This window comes from Antechinus flavipes, chromosome 2 (genome assembly GCF_016432865.1).
Source record: "Antechinus flavipes isolate AdamAnt ecotype Samford, QLD, Australia chromosome 2, AdamAnt_v2, whole genome shotgun sequence".
Taxonomy (NCBI): Eukaryota; Metazoa; Chordata; class Mammalia; order Dasyuromorphia; family Dasyuridae; genus Antechinus; species Antechinus flavipes.
Window position 1 is genome coordinate 582,476,400 of NC_067399.1, and position 25,093 is coordinate 582,501,492.

The 25,093-nt window shown below is 38.3% G+C and overlaps 1 protein-coding gene across 1 annotated transcript in view; it reads right to left on the reverse strand.

The window, feature by feature from the left end:
- Positions 1-25,093, reverse strand: part of LOC127551549 (cilia- and flagella-associated protein 43-like) — a 150,460-nt gene that overhangs the window by 110,149 nt on the left and 15,218 nt on the right. The window contains exons 5-7 of the mRNA XM_051981355.1: positions 23,970-24,117; positions 6,382-6,526; positions 1,255-1,317 (exon numbers count right to left, since the gene is read on the reverse strand). Of these exons, the coding sequence (XP_051837315.1) occupies positions 1,255-1,317; positions 6,382-6,526; positions 23,970-24,117 (356 nt within the window). The remainder of the gene's footprint in view (positions 1-1,254; positions 1,318-6,381; positions 6,527-23,969; positions 24,118-25,093) is intronic.

The following is a 25,093-nucleotide window of genomic DNA, read 5'->3' on the forward strand; positions in this document are numbered from 1 at the left end:
TCAATGGTGTAGGGAGATTCCAGGTGAGGAAACTTTCTACCAAGGCAAATCCCCAACCTATGATACTTCAGAGTTGTCCTGGGCAGATACACTTTCCCAGCATAAAACAGCTAGGATATGTCAGAGAATGGACTTGAGCCCAGCTACTTCTGACTCTGTGTTTGTGAATGTGTATTCTACTACTTCATGCTGCCCATGAGGAAAGGATGCTCATCACAGTAATGTTGTTAATTATTATTAACAATTATATAGTTCTTTAAGTTTTGCAAAGCTCTTTACATACATTATGTGTGATCATTACTACAAAACTCTGAAATAAATATTCTTTAAGTAGTATTATATACAGATAAGAAACTTAGGAGAGGTTAAATTATTTATCTGTTGTCACAAAGCCATTGTAAGAGTCAGTATAAGTTCATACTGAAAGGGTGCACTGAAACCATATTTCAGGATGCCTACAAACTGCATATTGACTTAGAAAATCATGTATTAGTATTATCCATGTTTTGGTGTGTGTTTATTTTATTAGATATTTCCCTATTTCATTTTAATCTGGCTTAGGTCTCACCAAGGGTTGTTATGTGCTTCATGTTTGATACTTCTGGTGTAAATCATTAGGTTAATTGGCCAATAAAGTCCCTTCCAACTTGCAAATGCTGTGATTCTGTGACTATGAAATACTTTGGTTAAGGTAGATGCTTTGACCACAAAGAATGTTTTCACTGAAATAAATAGCACTTCAAATTGGTTTAGTTATCTTCAAAGTGATATAAAAGTATAACTGTGGGTTATGATCTTAACAAATTCATATAACTAAGTACACAAGTACTAAAGGGAAATTAATCAGGAGAAATTAGGTAAAATAAATCATGGAAGACATCCTTTTTTGGAAGAGATGATTTTTGAGTTGAGTTTTCAACAATGTTATAATTTTCTTTAGTAACTTAGCTCGGTATTTAACTGCCCTTATTGATAACATTTCCATTGGTTATCAAGAAGCTAAAGAGCTAAAGGGAATAAAAATTTCTGAAAAGTCTATTATTGGAGCAAGACCTTTTCTTTAAAGAAAACTTTGAGCCACTCAAAAGATTGTTCCACATTTCAGAAAAAAAAAAAACCCACTTCTCTTAAAGGGGGCTTATCTGGTAATTAACATTAAAAGTCATTCTAAATGTAGACTTGTCCTATACTAAGTCATTCTAAAAGTAGACTTGTCCCATACTATTAATTTGCTTTATTTTTTAAAATGCATACCTCCTTTTCTTAAGTACTCTTCAGAAGACATGATGGTTGGAGATACACAGCCATCTTCATATACTGTGGGAAAAATGAAATATTTTAAATTATAATGTATAGCATACTTTATACTAAAAAAAGAAGTGTTTCTCCTTCTCATTGCTAACCAGCATCTACTTATAGTCTTAAAAGTGTCTAAAATGCTGAGGGGGGAAATAATGTCCCGAAAATCAGACATCATTATGTGTCAGAGGTCATATCTTCCTGACCAGATAATAAGATCTGCCCTCTGTGCCAAGCTTCTTCTTTTCTTGTACAAAAGAAGTACTTAATAAATTCTTATTGAACAAAATTCATTCATCTTGTCAGGGAACTATACTTTAGTAAGAAAGGATCATTTGAATCTGAATGACACAGAACCATTTACTATGTTCATTATGGCTTAATCTTAACATATTGTAGTCCTCAGATTTTGTAGAGCAAGTTGGTTTGCCATAATAATGCAATATACAAAGATAGTGAAACCGAGAGAGGATTTCATGAAACTGAAATTCAAAGACTATTGACTCATGTCATATGGCCCCCAAATGAAATATGATTCAGTGTATTCTATGTGAGTTCACTACTACAGAAATAAAACACCCTCTTTCTTCAAGCAAGCTGAGTAAACTGATCTATCAAGAGCCACTAAGGCCTCCCTCATCATCCGTGACAGGCCAAGATAATGTCACTACTGTCTGAGGAGCACAGATCCTGCCCAAGGTCAATGAGGGAGTTAGCTATGAGGTAAGAAACAAGTATGAGTGCCTAGTGGGAGGTAGTTGGTATAGGAGATAAGAGATTAATAGTAAAATGAGCTCTGAGTGTAAACAGGAATCTGCCCTGAGAAAACAGACAGAATTAATAGTAAAATACTCAGGGGCAAATCTATCAAGAAATAAAAAACTAGATTTTTTTTTTTTGAAAAGTCAACTAAACTGAGTACAAAGATGCTCATAAGTACACAGAGTACATAGGATGTTTACCAGTATGGGTAATGAAGATAAGGATAGTCATGCTCTATTCCTTTTCCCTTCTTGTTTAATATGCTACAACTGTGCTGCGGGCTCCATCTCTGCTATGATGGAAAATCCCTTCATTCAGAAGCTGTTAGAGTTGTCCTTCCTTTTAGAAAAGGGCCAAAGACAATACAAGTGATGTTCTGATGAGCCTGTGATTGGGACTTAAGTAAGACAGAGTGGCAAAAAGTCATGGCTTCACTCTCTCAATCATCAGGGATGATTGGGAATGGCCTGGGATGCAGCCTGGGAGCCTCAGTGCTGTTGGTGTTTAACCGAAATGTAAGCGCCCCACAGCACCTGATTCAGCCCCTTTTGTGGCCATTAGACAAAGGGTTCTCACTCACCTAGTCTGCCTGGAGAAGTCTCGTATGCTTAGACCTACTTTAGTCCATCTGACAAGATGGTTTGCCAGCGGTGGCCATTTACAGACTCTTGGTGCTGCAGGTAAGAGTTGAATGACAACTGGACAAACACCGTGAAATAAGTTTGGCAAGCCCTCAAATCAGAGGTACATGTCTTCCCTAAACACCCCATACATCCCAGAGTAACTGCAATGAAATATTCTCCTTCTGGAAGAAGAAAGTTATTAGGTAGGACACAAAGCTTTTTTCTTAATTCATATTCTACCAGTTCCTAAATATATAAACATTTTACATTTTTAAAGTTAGGAAACTGAGGCCCATGAAGATTAAGTGAGTAGGTCAAGGTTACACAGGTTATACATGTCAGAGGCAGGATTGTTCCTTATATTTGCAGACAGTTTTGTGCCAAACTAAATAGTTGCAGTTATCTAAATTCTGCCAGTGTGTCAATGACTGCCATGATGGTATTCTGGCTTGGGGTGATGCTGAATCTGTGATAAAGTATTAAATTATTATCCCTGCAAGACAACAAAGCATTGGAAGAAATATCAGCATCCATGAGAGATTTCCTATAAGACAAATTGGCAGAGGTTTACACTTAACTTATTCTCATATTTAGATCAATATCTCTGATCCATAACCACTAAATCCTGAGTGACTGCTTGAAGGACTTTTAAAAAATCCATAGTTGGACTATCATGACAAATATGGAGCACCTTCCAACAACATTCTTCTGAGAGAACGATTGTATGTGCAGACACCCAATGGAAACTTATTTCTTCAGGGAAGGGGATTGTATTCATTTGAAAGATAGTCTTTCCTTTGGGATGTGTTTCAAACTTGCTATTGATCAAATCTAGGAAGTACAAATGTCATTGGATGGTTGGGAAGTTTATTGAGGGTAGGAGCTGTCATAGTGGCTGGAGGAAAATCTACAATTCTGTTTTTTGAATGCCCTAGTGAATGCTACATCCTGAAAATCAGTGGTTCTGAATCACCTTGACTTGATATATTTGAATCTAGTTTGGGACAGAAATCTGAAAGACTTAGTAAGTTCACAAATACTTCTCAGTTTCTCAGATGGTTTTGTTCAGCAGGTTATCCTATTGCTGGCTAAGAAGGGAGCAGCTAGAAGGATAGTAATGCTGTGGAACTCAGGGACTGCACATGTGATGGTCAGAGAAGTATTTTTCCTTAGAGCTGTGAAGATGCAAAAGTATGCTTCAGATACCCAGCTATTGTTCATCCTTCATTTTCTTTTCTTTTCTTTTTTTTTTTTCCTGAGGCAATTGGGGTTAAGTAACTTGCCCAGGGTCACAGATAGGAAGTGTTAAGTGTCTGAGGCCAGATTTGAGCTCAGGGCTGGCTCTCTACCCACTGCGCCCCCAGCCACCCCAATGCTTCATTTTTGAAGAGAACCAATGACATCATGGGTGATGCTTTAACTTGCCTGTGAATTAGATTTAGGTGAGATAGAGTTGCAAAAAAAAAAAAAAAAAGCAACTACTTTATTCCCCTTCATGGCCATTAGAACAAAGTGTTTTCATCCACCTCTTTTGCTGGGAGAAGTCTTCACAAGCTCTTAGACACCTCCCTAACTCACCAATGAGTTTGAGACCTGTTGGTTACTCCCATCTTCCAAGATGGCTTACCTGGTTTACCAGCGTGTGCATGCTATAATGCTAATGATAAGCAACCTTGAAACTCTGCAAGGTGAACATTGATATAGAGTCTCAGTGAAGGTGGGCTGGAAGATTGGGCTGGGAGGACAAAGTAAGAATGAGAGAAACGTCAGAGAGTGAGTTCTACAAGAAACTTCTCAGATTGAGTGAAGGACCAATAGGAAGAGATCCATCTAGTTACTGCTGCCAGAGCTGGCCAGCTCAGAGACCCAGGTAATAATCAATGATTCAGATTACAATTGCTCCTTGTATAGTTTGTACTATGTTCAAAATGCTTTTGACCCTGTAATGTTCTTTTTGGTTTGGTTTTCTTGGGGTCTCTGGAGGCAGCCTTTGTTTCAGTTCAGTAATCACCAGAAGAATAGCCAGGGGTTAAAGTCCAAAATCCTTTATTGTCTCTTTCAAAGTCATGTCTCCTTTCCTGGGGCCAGTTAGCTTTCTTAGAGGCCTATCTCTCTCCTTGGTTCCAAGAGCTTGAGCTCCTTCCTGTCTTCTCTGGCTTCTGAATCTCCCCGAATTAAATGCTGGCTGAGGCTCCTAGCTTATACGCTCTACACTGAGTATAAACCAATCATTATATCACTAGAAAACCATTATTTGTTGTAGGATTAAATCACTCATACTGATGCATGCTAACCCTTGTCTCTATCAATTCCACTGAGTACTTGTTTCAAGTTCTGGCCCATAAACATGACCCCACTGGCCTTCAAATAAATGCTCAAGGACCCCTCTGTGTAATACTTCTGGGTCTATTTATATAATTTAACATAGATGGATGTAATAAGGGGCTCAGTGACAGTTTAAACCTCAACCAGTTCATATACAATCTAATCTTGCCTTTTGGTCTTGTGTAATTATTGTTTATGTCTTTCCATCAGTCTTCCATTGAGAATTTATCCAAATCACTGGTAACCTTCTTCCTCTGGTCTCCAAAATAAGGCTTGAATTCTTGCTATATAACTAATCCATTTCACTTTCTTAAAGCTGTCTTTTGAAGTATTTATTATTTTCACTTTATGGCTAGTCAGTCAGTTAAGAATCAGTAAGCATTTATTAAGGATCTAATATGTGTCAGGAACTGTTTTAAGTATTAAGGATATAAAGAAAGGCATAAGAAAGAACCTTTTCTCTAGGAGTTCAAACTGATGAGAAGATTTAATAATAACTATGTACAAAACACTAAGATGTGCTATCATATATCTCCATGTAAACCTTATCATTATCTTGTAAAGCATGAATCTCTTAATTTCTAAATCTCAAAAGATTTTTTTTCAGTCCTTATGCTCTATAATCTCCATGCAACTTTGATGCTGTCAATCATTCTCCCTCTCTTAGATACTGTCTCCTTATTTGACTTTAATAAACATTGTTCATTCCTACTTTTCTGTCTGTCTACACACCTGCTATTTCTCAGATTCCTTTGCTAACTTACCACCTGTTTCCTGTTTCCTATATGGAGGTATTCCCCAAGATACTATTGTAGGCTAACTTTACTTTTCTCAGTGTATTCTCTCTTAGTGATCTCATCAGTGATTATGGACTCAGTTTTTATCTTTATTCAATATACTCCCAAATCATTGTATTTAGCCTCAGTATTTCTCCTGAACTCCCTCCTCCTAGCATCACCAACTGAATTTTGAACATTTCTATCTGGATGTCTCATGGGTATTTCGAATTCAAAATGTCTAACACAGAATTTGTTATCTTTCCCCACACATCATACCTCTTGCAGATTTCTTTGTTTCTTTTGGGATCAACATCATTCTTTCATTTACCCAAATTTACAACTGCAGAGCCCCTCTTAACTCTTTCTTTTCCCCTGCCATGATATCAAGTTAGTCACCAAATCTTTTCAAGTTTACTTCCACAATCTTTCCATTCATCTCACCACTATCCAAGTTCAGATCCTTATATCCTTGCCTAAATTATTGCAATGACCTCCTAATTAATGTTTCTGATTCCAGTGTGCTAAGTTTTGGTATATTAAGAATTGGATTTCAAATGTGTATGTCTAAAAACTTTAGCAAAGCCATTTCTTACCTGGTGATGGTGACAGGATAGTGACAAGCAGACTTTCTCCATTAATCAAAAGAATATGACCTTCTTCACAGCAAACATAGAGTTCATTTGTTGAATTCCAACAGTGTACAGCAGGATGAAGCAAGGGACGAAAATGATCTTTTGGCTTCAATAAAACATTAAAAATCCTTTTTTTGGTAAAGATTGCTAAGTATATTATGGGCTTACAAACATAGCTTCTCTTAGAATGGAAGGGAGGACTCAACCTTGGTAGCAGGTGCCTGAGAAAATAAACATGCACCAGATTGCTTCTTCTGGAAAAGATGGGGACAACATATACCAAGGGCCAGAGATAAAGCCTCTGGGGTAGGAAATGCACTGCAAAGTAAAGATATGATCTCCAAGCCTGAGGCCAGGCAAAAAAGAATGCATTTTCTACCTCAAAGGACTACAACTCTGGCCCCTGGCATATGCTGCTTGGGTTAAGGGAGAAAGCATGAGCAAGAGTGGGGCTTTCCACACTCCTTGAAATTTCAATACCCTAAAACTCTGGTTACCCCACCCTAATTATGCTTATGTTTTCAAATGCACTTCAAAATTCCTCCCTAAACACACACACACACACACACACACACACACACACGCACAAAGAAATTTTTTTTTTTGCACTGGACCTAACCTTTTGTCAATGTCACCAGCATCACATTTAACCATCTTTCTATCTCTTCTGTCTTAAATTTCCTCCTGCTAAAAAATACAAATATCTACTTATAATTATTCTAAAAACCCCTTGCCTGTTGACTCTTTTTGGTTCAAATATATCTTCAGAGCTAAGAAAATTCTTAGTTTGAGGTCACCACTGTTAAACATCTATCTTGTTTCTCTAGTTGCATGTTGTATAGCTACATGTCCTGTGTGTTGTGGAAATAGAATTCTTCTAGATTCCCTACTGAAATTTTGTTTTTATTTCACAAAAAATAATCAAAGGAACAGGTATATTGTTGATGATTATACTCTTGGGGATTGAGGAAAAACTCAGATATCTGAGCTGTTATTATTATGACATATATTTCCTAGTATTGCAGGGGAGAGAGCCATTCTCCCTTCCTTTGCTACAGAAAGATCATAGGTAACATAATATAATGGAAAACACGTTATTGTCCTCTAAATTAGGAGATATGAATTCCAATTCTGCCTCTGGTATTAGCTAGAGGTATGAACTTGAATACACCATTTCCTTTATTAAATTTCAGTCTCTGAATATAAAATCAGGTTGAAAACCAAAAGATCCTCTCTGACATTCTAAAAAACTAATTTTAGGGAATTCCCAAAAGATGTTGCAGAAGTAGAATCAAGACTTGGCAATGGGTTAGATATTCAAAGTTGGGAGTGAGGTGGAGTTGAAGAAGACATCTGTATTGTAAACGTGAGTGACTGGGAAGATGGCAGAGAGTTTTATAGTAATAGGATTAGGAAGAGGGGAGAAATTGGAGGAAAGATAATAAGTTTTGGACAAAATGGGTTTCAAATATCTACGAAATATTCAATTCTAGATTTCCAAATTGCATTTGGTGATTTAAGGAAGTCAGGAGAGAGGTTAGGGCTGGGTTAATTATGTAAGAGAATCATTTTTGTAGAGATAATAACTGAATCCTTTGAAGCTAATGAGATCACAAAGCAAGACTATAGAGGAAGAAAAGCAAAGGGCCTAGGACAAAGGAGTAGTCAGAAGGATAGCAGGAGAACCTAGACAGAGCACTGTCACAAATTCTAGGAGAAAAGAGAATATCAAGAAGAGATAGTTGACAATGTCAAAGATTGAAGAAAAGACAAAAACAGTGAGGATTTAGGAAAGGCTATTAGATTTGGCAGTTAAAAGAGTTCTATTAGGGAGCATAGTTTCAATTGAATGATGAGTTCAAAAGTCATATTGAGAGAGAATTTAAGAGAATGGGAGGAAAGAATGTGGAGAGACCAATTATGGATAACTTTCTTTAGCCATGAGAAAGAAGCAAATAATAGGCAAACTATTGCAGAAGACAGGATGGTTTGGTGTTAAGGATACATGTACATGGGTTTGTCTTCATATGGAGTAAAACAACTTTTTCATGGGATATAGAGTGAAAGAAGATGATAGTGGGGGAGAAAACCATCAGAGAGATGTAAGTTGAGAAGGGATGAAGAAGGAGCTCTTGGCAAATGATCTCAATTTTTTCATTGAAATATAAAACAAGCTTCTCAGGTTAAAAAATGGGTAGAGGGAAGGGACTAGTGGAAGTTTGAGGAAGAATAAAAATGCTTGGAAAAGGTGCTGTGGTAAGTGAAAAAGTGAATCAGTTGGGGAGGTGTAAAAGGATAGTCTTGATGCAATGAGGGTGTGGTAGATTATGTATCAAATTTATAGTGGATCCAGTCAGCAGAGTTTGATGGATTTTTTAAAATTTTATTGAATAGTAATGAATACGAATGAAGTTACTGGATGGTGGGAGTAATTCAAGATTGGAGCTCTTCAGGGAATTGTTGGAGATAAGGTAAAGGAGCAAGAAACTCAAGAGAATAATGTAGAAATGTCTCATTTGGGTATCAGGACAGGGAAAGGAAGAAAATATAACAAAATGCAAGGTTCGTGATGGCCTGGGAAAAAACCAAGAGGCAGAGAGATTGGGATCAGAATGATAAGAAATAGATTTAGGAATCATAAGACTGTGGGAAAGATGGAATGATAAAAGATTGAAGTCAAGGAAAATTCAGTGTTTTATGAACTCAGGAGCAAAATACTTGTGGGTAAAAAATCAAAGGTATAATCATGTCTGTATATGGTTGAGACGGAATGGAAGAGTAAAAAATGAGAAATAAGAAATTGAGGAACCTAGGACATTAGAGTATTTGAGGGAGTATTAGTTTTTATATTGAACATATATATATATATATATATATATATGTTGGTAAGGAAAAAACATGAGTCAGGCACTCATTGAGTAGAGGAGAAAGAGTGTTCTAACAATTGATAGCAAATAGCCACTAGAATCTTGATTAAAAATATGCTTTGAATTGGCCCTGGAGGAAAAATAATTATGAGAAAAGAGAATTTGAAAGTGGCAATTGAGGATCAAGGAACATTTCAACATCCCTGACCATTCACTTGGGAAGTGTTCATGGAAGAAAAATCAGTATAAAAAATGATGGCTAAGAGTTCTGTTTTAATGAAACTTAATTTTCATTGTGTTCCAGAAGATAGAGGAAGAGAAAAGAAAAGCTTTGAATGAAATGAAATTTGTTAATGGAGAAAACATTTCAGAGAGCAAAGCAGAAATACAGATAGATCTGGAGGGTAGGGTTGAGGAAAATGGGATTGGCCATTGGAGAATGGGGAATAAGATTTGTACAGTTATAGAGGTTCAGAATTACTGGAATGTAGAAATTATAACAATAAAAGTAAATAATACAATTAAGAAAAGAATATGTAATAAAATAAATTACTCTTTGTCTATAGGTTTTTTTTTTTAAAGAAAGTAAAAAGATAAAAGACTGACTTATAGAATTAAAAAGATATCAAGGGATTTGTAAAGTATACTAGGTAATAAAGACAAATGGGGTTTTAATAACTAAGAAAAATGAAAGAAGAATGGAACCATTTAGTTCACTATACCAAAATATAATGAACTAAAATCCATAACACCTTACAGATTATACAATATAATTTGTAGTACTAAATCATGAAGTTGGAGGGCGAATTAATGGAGAGAGGGAAGGTAAAATTAAAAAAGGAATGTGTGGTGACCTGTAAAGATGCTGGAATAGAGGCAGCAACTCAGAAAAATTGTCCCAATATTCTCCTCCAAACAACTTTAAAATAATATATCAAGTCAAATTCTGAAGCCATATTGCTAACAAAAGGTTAGGGTGAACCATTTTTTGCCCAAGACAACTTAGGTAATTGGAAGGAGAGGTGGGGCATAGGCTGCAGAAACAACAAACTAGGACTTTTGAGAAATCTGTGATAGCATCAGCAGCAGCTTAAGGCATTGTCTATCCTGAGACAGAAAAGGGATGGGACAACTTGTCAGAAAGATTACAGGGGACCTTGCACTGTAAGACCAGGTGCTGTTTGGCAACTCCATTGCCCGTAGGCAGTTCCAGGGCCAGAGGAGTGCTAACATTTGTGATAGGAAGGGGAGCAGGAGCATTTCTTGGGTACAGAGCAGATCTCAAGTCAGGAGCATAGTGACCACACCTTTTCCCAGATCACACCACCTTAGAAGTCCCCAAAACTTACAAGACCCCAGAAATAACTGAAAATAGCAGTGTGAAAAACAGTTCCTCACACCAATTGAGCAGAGACTAACTCCAACACAAAGTTCAAAGTCAAGAAATATGCTGGAAAAATGAGTAAACAAAAATAACTTGATCACAAAAAGCTAGTATGTTGACAGGAAAAATCTACTTTGGGTGAGGTAGTAAAAAGGGCAGATGGAGCAATCATGATCTCAGACAAAGTAAAAACAAAAATAAGTTTAAAAGAAACAAGCAGAGAAACTACATTTTGCTAAAAAGCTACCACAGACAATAAATAATCAATACTAACCACATATACATCAATTGGCACCCAGATTCTTAAGGGAAAAGTTAAGTGAATTATAGTAGGATATTAAGTAAAATTATACTAATAAAGGAATTCTCTCTCCTAAATTTCCCCTCTCAAAACTAGATTAATCTAACCAGAAATTAATAAATAAGAAAGACATTAAGGAGATGAAGAGAATTTTTAGAAAATTATATGATGAACTTCTGGAGAAAACTGATTTCAAATAGAAAGGAGCATATCTTTTTTTCTCAGCTATGTACAGCTGTACATAGCACCTTCCAAAAAATTGACAATGTATAAAGGAATGAAAACCTTGCAAAAATGCATAAAAGTAGAAATATTAAATACATCTCTTTAAGGCCATGCTGCAATAAAAAAATTATATTCACTTGATAATCTAATCCAAAAGATGACAAGTGAGACAATATGCCAAAATTTGTAAGATGCAGCCACAACAGAAAGGGAAAATTTTATCACTAAATGCTCAAGTCAATAAAAAGATAAAGAGAAGATGAATTAATTGGGCATGCAATTAAAAAATTAGAAAAGGAACACATTCAAATTCCCCAACAAACAGCAAAATAGAAATTCAGGAATAAAATTGAAATCATAAAAGCCAATTGAATAAAACTTGGAAATGGTTTTAATGGGAAAAAACAAAACAATAAAATAGATATACTACTGCAGAAAACTCTCCTTGAGCCTCGAAGCTCGAGACAGCCTTGATCATGCCCCGGGGTGTTGAGCTGTCCCTCCCAGCTATAAGAAAGGGTTGGGAGAGAAAATAGGAGAGAGTGAGCTAACAGCAAACAAACAAACAAAAAAACTCATGAAAGGTCACCAAATGGGAAATTAGTCATCACTAGAAAGACTGAAATCCTTGACTTCTAGGGAAAACAAAGCTTTAGTGTCCTCCAATCAATAGCTCCTCGCCTGACTCTAGACAGTGTCCAGATTCTATAGCCCCTCGTCCTTCTCTAGAGAAGGAGAGCAGCAAAATGCTTCTTGAGCTGGAATGCAAAAGAAATTGAGGCAGAACTGTGGCACAACAGAGCAAGGTAGAATCTGTCAGGGACCAGCTATCGAATAGAGAACAAGTCTAGAGAGAGACTCCACAGGAATCCCCACTAGGTAATTCAGCAAGCTAGAGAAAAAGCAACAGGAAAGGCCTCTTTCCTTTAAAGATGTTCACCGAATTGAAAGTAGTTAAGGAGTTTTCAAATAATTTCAGTCTCTCCCCCTAACTCCTCATTTCCTGCTGCAGTCAGGGAATGAGAAGAGTAAGAAAGAAAGAAGCTATCTTCACTCTCTTAACATTTAATTACATTGCTTTGGAATTTTATTCCCCAGCCATCATTCCAAAGGTCTTTCTCGAAGCTGCAACCTGGCCAGGGTTGGAGCTTAGAAAAGAAACTTTTAATTGCTGGCAGGGGCCTAGAATGCCAATCCAGAAAAATAGGAGAGAGTGAGCTAAGAGCAAAAGTTCTCGGAACTGAGAAACTTAGGAGCCTGCTTTTCCCAGAGTGGTATCCATCTCTCCACAAGGAGCTAAGGAAGGTTTAAGCAAGTGCCCTGAGGCTAGGGGAAAAAACTGAGAGCAGTTTGGAATCCCCTGTCTTTGTAAAAGGCTGTGGCTGGAGGCATGCCCTAAGGCAGGATGGATGGAAATCAGGGAAACCAAGTCCCATGTATGAGCTGGAAGCTGTGGCTGCTTTAAGAGCCAGGCAGAGTCTGGGAGGGCCGCCCGCTTGTCCAGATTGTCGGGAGACTTCTGTTAGTTTAAAAGTTGGTGGGAAACTTTTCTGGAGATTTGAGAAGATAAGATGGAGTTCCCAATCTCCCCACTGTAGAGTGCCCAATAAGGGGACAGGACAGGAGCATTTAAATGGCGGGTTGCCAAGCCGTGGGGGAGAGCTCTGAAACAGGCCCTGAGTTCTGTGAGCCCCACTCCGTGGGGAGGAAAGGCCAGAGCAAGGGTGGGGAAGGAAGATGTGTGGGTCAGAAACCATTTAATAAAAAAAGACTGGAGAGATCTCTCAAAGCAAAGCAAAGTTTATTTTACATTCTTGTGATCCACCCATCGATCAGACAATAGATGGGAGGAAGCACTGTAGGGGGCAGGGTCTACGCTTTTAATCCCTAAAGCAAATTCCCCCTCCCATCACTGACCCTCATCCTTATTGGCTGAGGATCTTACATTCTAAACGCGGGAACTACCCAAGAAATTGAACTTGACCAATAAGTACATACCGTGTTTCCCCAATAATAAGACCTATCCTGAAAATTAGCCCTCCCCTTACTGTATAAGATTCCTCTAAAGCAAGCCCTCCCCCCAAAATAAGCCCTATTGAGATTGCTACTGTAGTGAAGGTGATCCCCTGCGCTACACGCTACATTACGGTACCCTCTGTATGCACCGCGCCCCCCTTCCCCCCTCCAGGTGAAACGCACGCCGCGCTCCAAGCTGCATCCAATCAGAGCTGCAGCAGTGAGCGCGTCATCCTGTTCTTCCCCAGTGATTTGCTTGCTGGCACCATTGAGAGCAGTGCCGCGGAGGAGAGCTGAGGCAGGACAACATAAAAACCCGGTATGTAAGCAGGAGTGAGGGGGCATGATGGAGGATAAAAGGGGCATGATGGAGGATAGAAGGAGCACTCAGGGGGCAGGATGAAGGATAAAAGAAGAACTCAGGGGGCATCATGGAGGATAGAAGGAGCACTCAGGGAGAATGATGGGGTTAAAACATTATTGAGGGGCATGATGGAGTGAAAAGAAGGACTGATGGTCATAATTTTATTATTCTGTCTGCACAGGTCACCTGTGTTTTGGCAATTCGTTTGGATGGAAAGAAAGCCACACCTCTAATCATCAGCAAGGGCAAGAAAGATAAGATTGATAAGATGTATCAGGCATTTACGTTCTTGAAACCGAAAAAGCCTGGCGTACACAAGCCGTTATAAGAAAGTGGGTTGATTTAATGCTGCCACTTGTTATGCGAGGTAACCAAAGAGGTCTGATAATCTGGGATTCAGCCAGCACTCACCTCACTAAAGAAATGAAGAACCTCCTTGCAGAGAGAAGAATAGATCAAGTAATGATCCCTGCAGGAATGACTGCCTATCTCCAGACCCTTGATATTGCAATAAACAAGCCATTCAAGGACCATTTGCGCATGGAAGTCAATGACTACACTGAAAATAGAATGGAAAGAAATCAGCGTGGAAACTTTGTGAAGCCCTGTCTGCAAGAAGTCGTGACTTGGGTGAAGAAGTCATGGGATAAAATTACTGACAGCTGTGTCGCCAAGGCACTACGAGCAGGTTACCTGGACAAGACAGGTTCATTTAAAGAGAGCTATATTGCTGGACATGACAGATTGGGTCCACTTCTTCTGAAGGAAATAGAGGCGCAAGACATCCAGGACGGAATTCAGAGTATGGACACTTATGACGATGTTGTTGAAGAAGATGACATGATCATTATTGAATAAAGGTACTTTTTTTGTTCACATTTACCTGTTTATTAAAATTGCTGTCAATGTTCATTAAAATAAGCCCTCCCCTGAAAATAAGCCCTCTGGGGTTTTTCTGTCCAAAAAATATAATAAGACAGTGTCTTATTATCGGGGAGACATGTAGTTGCCATATTTGACTGAAATAGGGAGGATAACAAGAAGGGGACTTAAGTATGCCCTTAGGGGGATAACAGGGAGGGGGCTTAAGTATATCCTTAAGGGGATAACCCTTGACTTAATGCTTTAAGTCCTTCAGGCCTACTCAAACTTTGAAATAGATGAAGCCTTACTCGATTTTCACAACTGTCTTGAAAGATCTCATCTTATCTCGTTCAAAGAGGTGCCATCTTCCTGAATTGCCAGGGCTCCTGGCGATTCCATGCTGGAACTCGAGAGAGGGGGAGCAGACCCCCAGCTTGCTGGGAGAGCAAGACCTAAAGGAGCTGGCCCCGCCCTGTCCAGGGAGCAGCAGCCAAGGGTAGAGAGATGTCTCCAAAGCTTGCTTTAGTTCCGTGACCTTTCTCCTTGTGGTTACAGCCTGACCATTAAAGACCCCAGGAGCTGTATGCAACAGCAGAGTGGGAGAAGGGCTCAAGCACGGCTTCTCTTAAGTTTCTCGGGTTATTCCCCCAAGACAGATCAAAGAGAGTGCTGGCCTGGGACCCCCAGGAGGTCCCCAGAACAGCCATGTGTCTTCTTGGTCTTGGTCTTGGGGGTGTTCAGCTTTCTTAAAGAGACTCTGAGGGCAAGGCTTTAAAAGCAGAATCCTGGAAAAGCTGAAAAGCCTAGGATTCAGGTCTGGTGAGAGAAAAAGGAATTTAGAGGTACCTTTTTTACTGCAAATCCCTCCCAGACTTAGGCCTTGAACTCAGGCCTTTTGCTGTAGGTGCCCTGGAAACTGTCCGAGGAGACCCCAGTCCCTGTCCTGAGTTTGAGCAGGAGGAGCACTGGAGGAATTGGCTTTCCACCACGACAGTGAATACCACAGGGGTTGAATTGCCCCCCACCCCCCAATCCTATTCTCTGGTAGGAATTTGGGGTCTGGCCCTGTTTCCCCTTTCCCGCCAGGACAGCCCCAACACCTCAAGGCCAGTAAGCTGGATAGGTAGTGATGCTACTTTGCACTCCCTCTGACCCTTTCTACCCCTCCCCCACAAAGAGTGGGGATAGAAGGGGGGAAGGCTCAAGATCTTTGTCTAAACCATTTTGATGATTTCATGGTGGGATTGAGGAACCAACTCTCTCTAAAAATTAATCCTGGGATAGTCATTAACCCTAGGGATTCAGAGCATTAAAAAAAAAAAAGCCTATGAATATCAGTGGCTTATTAAACCTAATAGGTGTCAAGGCCTGAGTAATCCCTGCCACCCTGATCCCACCCCCAGGCCAAATTAGCTTTATCAGAAATTAGAGTGAAAGGGCAAAACTCTAGGTTACTTAACATCTTTACTATAGACAAAGAATCTTTTTGCTCCTAGCATTTTCTCCTACTTTTCTTTGGCAATAGGTAGTATCGATGGGCCACTAGCATTGTAAAGGCAGCCCACAGAAGGGACCTGAAGCATTTCCTGCAAAACGGCTCCATTCCTAAATGTCCTCATTTCCACCCTGGAGGACACCCCACTTTTAATCTGCTCCTGAGATCTGTTGTCTCTAAGCTTCAAACTTTGGATTTTCAACTGCCCTTCAGCTGGGAGAACATGGGATGACTGACTGGGGACAGCTGACCAGGACAAATACCCCTTAGATACCCTGCTGCTGTTTTCAGACTTCACACCTCACACCTCACCTTCTGGCATGAACCCCCCAAAATCTCTACCACCCCTGCCAGCTCGAAGCAGTTAAGTGAAAAAGAGATCTTCGCCCCTTTATCCCAAATGCATTTGGCGGTGACTGCTTGAGGGGAGAATGAAGAGAGGACTCCAAAACTCTTAAAATCCTTGAAGGAGAAAATCTCTTTCAACTCTGCCTCAGGGAGGGACCTTGCCCGAGGGACAAACAGTTTGATTCTATTATCTAGTAAAGGAATTCCAATCCTATAGAATTGAAGAAACTCATTGGATTCAAATTCAGCTGAATCCCAGATTGTAGAACTCCACCCACAAGTTCCCTTCAGTGTGTAGGTAAAACTGCTATTATAAAAGAGCCAATCTAAAACCCTCTCTTTGCAGAGGTGCAAACATGCCATGCTTGCTATGCCAAGGAGCCTCTGCCCGCTGGATAATATTCTTTTCCAGTGCCATCCTCTCTTTACCCTCACCTATTTCCCTAACCAGACTTCATGCCTCTCTGTCAGGATTTCTAACTTTACTTCCCAATCTCTATAATAAACCTCTTTTATCAAACTAGATTTTCTATAAATTCCTTTACAGAGAATCTCTGTGCCTCCAGAAGGGAATCCCCAAAACTCCCTACCCTTGCGCTGAATCCTGAGGGGATCGATTTGGTTCCCTGAACCCCGAACCTGTCTCTAGACCTTATCATTTAACTCCCTGACCACCAGAAACCCTAATCTCATTTTGGTTCTCTAAATCTAGACCTTATCACTAGTAGTTAATTTGTTTTCTTAAAAAAGAAAAAAAAAACCCAACTACCAGTACCAAAAATAAAAAGTAATGGCAGGATCAATGAAGATGAAATTAAACCAATTATTAGGAAATGTAATGCCAATTTTATGCTGATAAATCTGACAATCTAAGTAAAATTAACGAATATTTAGAAAAATGTAAATTGCCCCGATAACCAGAAAATGAAACAGAATACTTAAATCTTTAAATACTTTTTCTCAGAAAAAGAAATTGGGGGCAGCTAGGTGGTGCAGTGGATAGAGCACCAGCCCTGACGTCAGGAGGACTTGAATTCAAATCTGACGTCAAACACTTGACACTTCTTAGCTGTGTGACCTTGGGCAAATCACTTAACCCCAATTGTCTCAGCAAAAAATTAAGAGAGAGAAAAGAAAAGAAATTGAACAAGTCATCAATGAGGTCCCCAAGAAAAAATCCCCATGACCAGATGGATTTACAAGTGAATTTTACTAAGCATTTAAGGAACAATTCCAATACTATATAAACTGTTTGGAAAAAAAATAGTTAAGGTGTCCTATCAAATTCTTTCTATGACATAAACATCGTTTTGATACCTAAACTAGGAAGAGCAGAAAGAAAACTATAGACCAATTTCCCTAATGAATATTGAAGCAAAAATTTTAAGTGAAATACTACGAAGGATATTAGAGCAATATACCACAAAAATCGTCTACTATGAATCAGGGCTAGTAAAATATTAGGAAAACTAGAAGCATAATTGACTATATCAATAGTAAAACTAACAATAATCATGTAATAATCTGGATCCAAAACCAAAAGATTTTGATAAAATGCAATACTCATTCCTATTAGAAAATACTAGACATCACAGATTAAATATAGAGTTTCTTAAAATGATAAGTAGTGTCTATCTAAAACAAACAGCAACCATTATCTGTAATGGGGATAAACGAGAAGCCTCTCCAATAGGGTGAAACAAGGATGTCCATTATTATTCAGTATTGTAATAGAATTTTAGCTATAGCAATAAGACAATAAATTGAAGTAATAAAAATAGGCAATAAAGACACAAAACTATCAGTCTTTGCATAATACCTTGGTATACTGAGAGAATCCTAGAGAATCAACTAAAAAACTAGTTGAAAAAATGTACAACTTTAGCAAAGTTATAGGATACAAAATAAACATACATAAATTGTTGTGATCTAGTTCAGATGGATCTGAATCGGTCCCTGTTCGGGCGCCAAAATGTGGTGAGCTTTTTCTTCTCAAAACGCAGCCAGGTGATAAAAGTTCAGATCTTTTATTATCTCCAATATAGCCCGGTTAGCTTAGAGGCCTATCTCTCTGCTTGGTTCCAAGAGCTCTCTCCAAATGTCGCCAAATCCAAAGGTCTGGTCCTTCAGCCTCTGCCTCTGCTTTCTTCAGCCTCCAGCCAGCTCCACTCTTCATGTCATTCCGGTGAAATCTCGACTTGTAGCTTCTTCACTCTGAGGAACTTCGTCTGCCACCAGCCAGCCAAGAGGAACAATGTATTCTCTCTTGCCTCGCCTCGGAGAGAGGGCTTCTGGCATATCTCGACTCGTCTTCCTCTGAAAAACTTTCTTGACTGGCCCACTGAAGCTCTATTTATGCTAGTGCTCTCTGGCCCAAAGAGCTTCAAGGGAGGTGTGAACTCACTGAACTCCAATGAGTAAAGGTGTGAACACAAGCCTTGTATTAATTAGTTCTACTTAGTACCTTGTTTCAGGTTCTGCCCAAAACATCTTCTTGTAAGATTAGATCAACTCTAATTAGTTAGCAGTTAGTAAGGATTCCAACATCTCCCCCTTTCTTTTGTTTTGGAACATAGTGGGTTTCTGAAGGGGTACACATAAATCCATCAATATGGGCCAGAACTTTGTAACAGATATACATGGTATATATAAATCCATTAATATGGGAGGCATTATACATAATTTACATAAGCACATAGCAATATAACACAGGCTAGTAGTAATGTAACAAATAACAAGAATCAACCTGAAAATTTACACATGTCCATAAGTCCTAGAAATAGTCCATAAGGAATCTATTGTCCATTAGTTCATGTGCCAGGAATCCAATAGTTCCTGTAAGCTCTGAAGTACTGCAAAAAGTCTCATCAACAATTTTTCATCTTAAGGAATCCAATGATTCTTGCTAGTTTTTCAAGAACTGAAACAGTCACATCTTGTCTTAGGAAATCCAATGATTCCTGGGATTTTAAAAAGTTCTTTTAACAGTCTCATTGTCAGCTATCTGATTCTTTCTCCATCTGTGGAAATATAAACAGATCCACTTCCCCAAGCAGTTAACCTAATTCCCTTCTATTTACCAAATTTGGGATTTCTCATCATCATCTGGTAATTACATTGGAGCTGTTTGCACTGGATATTGCTTTGTTGTCTTAAAAGGCCTGTATTCTTCCCAACTGTAATCCTGATTGCTTTTCTGTTGGTTGATGACATCAGAGTTCTGAATTTCTAAAGTCTCTCTAGGTGTAACCTCAGCTGCTATCATGCCCCACCTGTCCTTTGATTGATACTTTGGAGTTGGATCCTGCCTCTCATTTCTCTGGGTCATCCTACATTCAGAGGCCCAGTGAAAGCCTTGGTTACATTTTGGACATGGGGTTTTGAGTTTTCTCTCACCCCGTCTTCTCACTCTATCTCCATATCTACAATAAGCTCTCAAATGTCCAACTTTTCTGCACTGAAAACATCGACGAGTTTCTCTAGAATTCCTCTGCCAAGAAGGATCTTGTCTTTCCATGTTCATCATAGTTTGGGCATAATAAGCATTTATGCCCACTGTGGCACAGCGTCTTATGATCTCCTCCAAAGGAGCATCTTTGTTTAGCCCCCATATAATTCTTTTGCAGACCTCATTGGCATTTTCCTTAGCCAAATGTCTAGTCATTATTTCTGTTGCTGCATTATTTCCAATGGTTCTTATTACAGCTGTTTGTAAACGTCCCACAAAATCTGCAAAAGGTTCATTGGGACCTTGCTCTATTTTTGTGAAAGCATTATTTCCATCTTTCTGTCCAGGGAGAGAATTCCAAGCTTTTATTGCAGCCTTAGAAATTTGCTCATACACTGTTATGGGATAATAAATTTGTTCTGAACTCTCTGCATACTGACCTTCACCAGCTAGTTGGTCAAAAGCAACTTGTACAATAGCTCCTGTTTGCCTATTGCGTTGGGCTTGAATCCTACATAATTCATGAAACTCCGAAAGCCACAATAAATTTTGTCCCGGTTCAAGACATGTTTTAGCAATGGATTTCCAGTCATTTGGGGTTAAGATTTCATAAGACAAATTATCCAGTAACATCTTCACATAAGATGATGTAGCCCCATAAAGAGTGCAACCCTTTTTCAAATCTTTAATTTTTCCCAAATTAAAAGGAGTGTATTTTTTCTCTTTTTGACCTGAGGAGTTGAGCTCTTCAATCACAGGATATGCGTTTGTAAAATCAGATATATCTTCTCCTTCATTTTTTGCTTTAATTAATGCTTTTTCTAATCTTGTCAAATTCTGCTTTACAGGAGAAGCTGACTGTGTTTCTGTCTCTCTCCCTCCCCCTTGTTCCACCCATGAAGGGTTAATTGCAGGGGGAGGGTCATGAGATGTGGAATCATCTAATTCCTCCTGCTGCGAAGTATCACACTCAGAATTGTAATTAACTCCATTCTCATCTGATTCGTCCTCCTTTTCACCTAGTAAAGTTGGCACTTCTTCCTCCTGTACTTTCCTTTTCATCATTCTATCATTTAAATAACTTCTTATAGCCAATTGTATTACATTATATGTATTAATTATTGAGTTAGGCCCATTTTTATCATAGAATTGACAAAGATCCTCTCCAACCAATTTCCATTCATTTAGATCTAATTCCTTATCAAGAGAGAAATAAGGACATATGTCCTTTACAGTTTGTAAAAGTTCAGTGATTTGCTGTAAACTTATAATTAAACCTTGGCTTTCCATAATTTTGACAATGCTCTCTAAACATTTTCCTTGAACAGAAACAAGCTGTTTTCTAAATATCTGTCCCATCTTAGCTGAAATTCTACTTTAACTCTTCTAACAAAATTTCTTTGTTGCACTCATCCTAATTTCTGGGTTGAAGAGTCTTTTCCACTGGATCAGGATCAGAGGCTTTTCCACTTGAATCAGGATCGGAGCTTTTCCACTGAAATCCACTGAGGAGGTCTGTTAGCCCCACGTTGGGTGCCAAAATGTTGTGATCTAGTTCAGATGGATCTGAATCGGTCCCTGTTCGGGCGCCAAAATGTGGTGAGCTTTTTCTTCTCAAAATGCAGCCAGGTGATAAAAGTTCAGATCTTTTATTATCTCCAATATAGCCCGGTTAGCTTAGAGGCCTATCTCTCTGCTTGGTTCCAAGAGCTCTCTCCAAATGTCGCCAAATCCAAAGGTTTTGTCCTTCAGCCTCTGCCTCTGCTTTCTTCAGCCTCCAGCCAGCTCCACTCTTCATGTCATTCTGGTGAAATCTCGACTTGTAGCTTCTTCACTCTGAGGAACTTCGTCTGCCACCAGCCAGCCAAGAGGAACAATGTATTCTCTCTTGCCTCGCCTCGGAGAGAGGGCTTCTGGCATATCTCGACTAGTCTTCCTCTGAAAAACTTTCTTGACTGGCCCATTGAAGCTCTATTTATGCTAGTGCTCTCTGGCCCAAAGAGCTTCAAGGGAGGTGTGAACTCATTGAACTCCAATGAGTAAAGGTGTGAACACAAGCCTTGTATTAATTAGTTCTACTTAGTACCTTGTTTCAGGTTTTGCCCAAAACATCTTCTTGTAAGATCAGATCAACTCTAATTAGTTAGCAGTTAGTAAGGATTCCAACAATAAATGATCAGTACATCTAAACATTATCAACAAAACTAAGTTGAAAGGAAATCTACCTATCAAGACAAACCCAGGGACTACATGAAAACAAACACAAAATATTATACGTTAAAAAAAAAAACCCCATCTAAACAAATGGAGAAATAGTAATTGTTTATGGCTAGGGTGACCAATATAATAAAAATTACAGTTCTGCCAAAATAAATTTATTTACTCCCATGTTAATCAAACTGCCCAAGAACAAAAGATAAAAATATCCAAAGAATCAGTGGGAAAAAATGTAAAAGAAGGTACCATATTTCAAACAATATTTCAAAACAGTAATCATCAAAACAATCTGGTACTGGCTAAGAAATAGAATGGAGTATCAGTGGAGTAGATTATGTACATAATACACAATAGTAAATGACCATAGTAATCTAGAGTTTGACAAACTCAAAATCCAAACTTTGGGCTAATAACTGACAAAAATTGCAGGGCAAACTGGAAAGCAGTTTGGCAGAAACTAGGCATAGTCTAATATCTCACACCATATACCAACTTGAGCTTAAAATGGATATATGATTTAGACATAAAGGGTAATATCAAAAGAAAATTAGAGGAGCATGGAAATTACTTGTCAGATCTATGGATTAAGGGAGAATTTGTAACCAAATAAGAGAATCACAGGAGATAAAATGGATAATCTTGATTACATCAAATTTTTAAAAATTTTGCACAAATAAAAACAATGAAATCAAGATTAGAAAGAAAGCAGGAAACTGGGGAAGGAGAATTTACAGTATGTTTCTATGATAAAAGCAAATTTATAAAAATAAGCACTAATTAGTCAAAGGTCATGAACAAGCAGTTTTCAAAAAAAATCAGTTATGTGTAGTCAAATGAAGAAATGCTCTTAAGTCACTACTGATTACTGTTATTGTTGTTTATTTATTCAGTCACGGTCAGATCTCATGGTCTTTTATCCATGGGGTTTTCTTGGCAAAGATACTGGCATGGTTTGCCATTTCCTTCTCCAATGTGTTCCCATTTTATAGATAAGAAACTGAGGCAAATAATAATAAATAATGAAGACAATTAAGAATAACAATATATACAATTAAGAAGCATGGGCTAAAAACCCAGAAAAAAACCAACATCCTAAATGAAGACACAAAAAGATAGTTATTTTTGAAGACCAAAGACCGCAGAGGTCCTCAAACTTTTTAAATAGGTGGCCAGTTCACTGTCCCTCAGAGTGTTGGAAGGCTGGACTATAGTAAAAACAAAAACTTTGTTTTGTGGGCCTTTAAATAAAGAAACTTTAGCCTTGGGTGAGGGGGTTAAACGTCCTCAGCTGCTGCATCTGGCCCGCGGCCTTGAGGATCCCTGCAAGAGTATGTATAGCAGACCTAGGTATTATATAGAAGATCTAAGTAGTATTTATATAGCAGTTAAGCCTCCATTCCCAAAAGATAAATATTTAAAATATATTTAACTAGTTATTAAAATAAGCCTAAAATTATAATAATATATTTAAGTGAAGGTTTTTTTTTAAACAAAGTTTCATGCCCAATGAATTATACTCTCAATTAAACATCAACAGCTAAAGAAAAGATCTGTTCTTTCCTATTCTTAAGCCATAGAATATACTCCTTTTTCCCAAACTAGTATATAACAAATAATGACAGATATTTATATTGTGACTTGTGGTTTTCAAAGAATTTTGGTATCCTCTATACCATAACAGATCCTTAAGGTAAGTGGTTATTATTCCTGTTTTATAGAATATAAATATAGAATAAGAAAAAGAATAAAGAACTGGTTAGACATTTCCCCTCAATGATGTCACAACTTATTTTCCTCTTGTTCCTTGCCCAGTGCTCTACAGAGAGAAAAGAGAGATTTCACAATATGTGCTGAATTGAATTGAATTACATCTAGAGCTAAAGTGAGAACAGGTATAGTCTGTGTCTAATGACCTATATATGACTGTTTTCTTACAATCCAGCTTCCAAGTTTTAGTTCAAGTGCCCCTTTATTAAATATGTGGATTGGATTACTGAGAAAAGAATGTGTTGGCAATTACCTTGAAAGTTTCTGCTTCTGGACCAACTAACCCAGCAACAGAAGAAAATGGTAATATGGGTCCATAGGAAGGATCTTTGAGCCCTTGAGAGAACAGTCCTACATGATCTTTTATAAAAGTCCCATCTTCTGTAGGAAGATTTACTGGCCTAAAGAAATAGAAATGTTAAAGTAGTCAGAAATATCATTAATAGAAAAATATTTCTCATAAAAAGGAGATTTTTAAAAAAATTCCTTGGTCATTTCTATATGAATTGTAACTTTGCATTACAATGAAATTAGCTACCTAAATCAGAAGTGTGCAAAATAGGGGTTCTAACCCCTTGAGAGGCTGTAGCACAATCTCAGAAGGGTTTTAGCATGACTTCATTAATCCCTAATATACCCTCTTTCTCCTTGATCCTACATCTGTACAAATTCCCCAATTTCTCCCTTTCTGTTCCAAGGAAAAACCTAATATACAGTGGTACTACAGACTGTTTCCCAGATCAACATAAACTTTCCAGACCCTTTAAGAGAGCAAGCTCTGTAGCAGTCACCTGTTGATTAAAGGACCTCTTCAACTGACAAAAATATAGATGGATTTTTATCTGCTTTTACGAATTTTCTTATAGTTATCTTTTCTTCAGTGGTACCAGTGTTCAACTTTCACCCCCTAGTCACTCAGGATCACAGTCTCCTATACTATTCCTCATATTCTTTCACCCAAATAATCAAAGCATTTTGCAAATCTAGTCACTTTTATCTCTGCAACTTCTCTCCCATTTGTCCTCTTCACTCTCCTCAGATAAAAATCACCCAAGTTTAGGTCCTCATTCGCTATTACCTGGACTTGTAACAGCTCCCTATTTAATTTCCCTCCTTCCTCCAATCAATCTTCTCTATGCTTCCTAAAGTGCAAGTCTGACTGCCACTTCACTTACTCAGTAAACTGTGGCCTTTGTTATCTCAAGCCCTGCCTTCCCAGGCTCCTGCACTCTACAGACCAAACTAACCTTGTTTCTCTTCATACTGATATAAAACCCCCAAAATATCTAGACGTTATTTAGAAATTAAGTTTTGCTAGTATTGTGCAAAACCATGTAAAGAGAAAAAAATGGGTTTATGAAATCAGAAAATTCACTT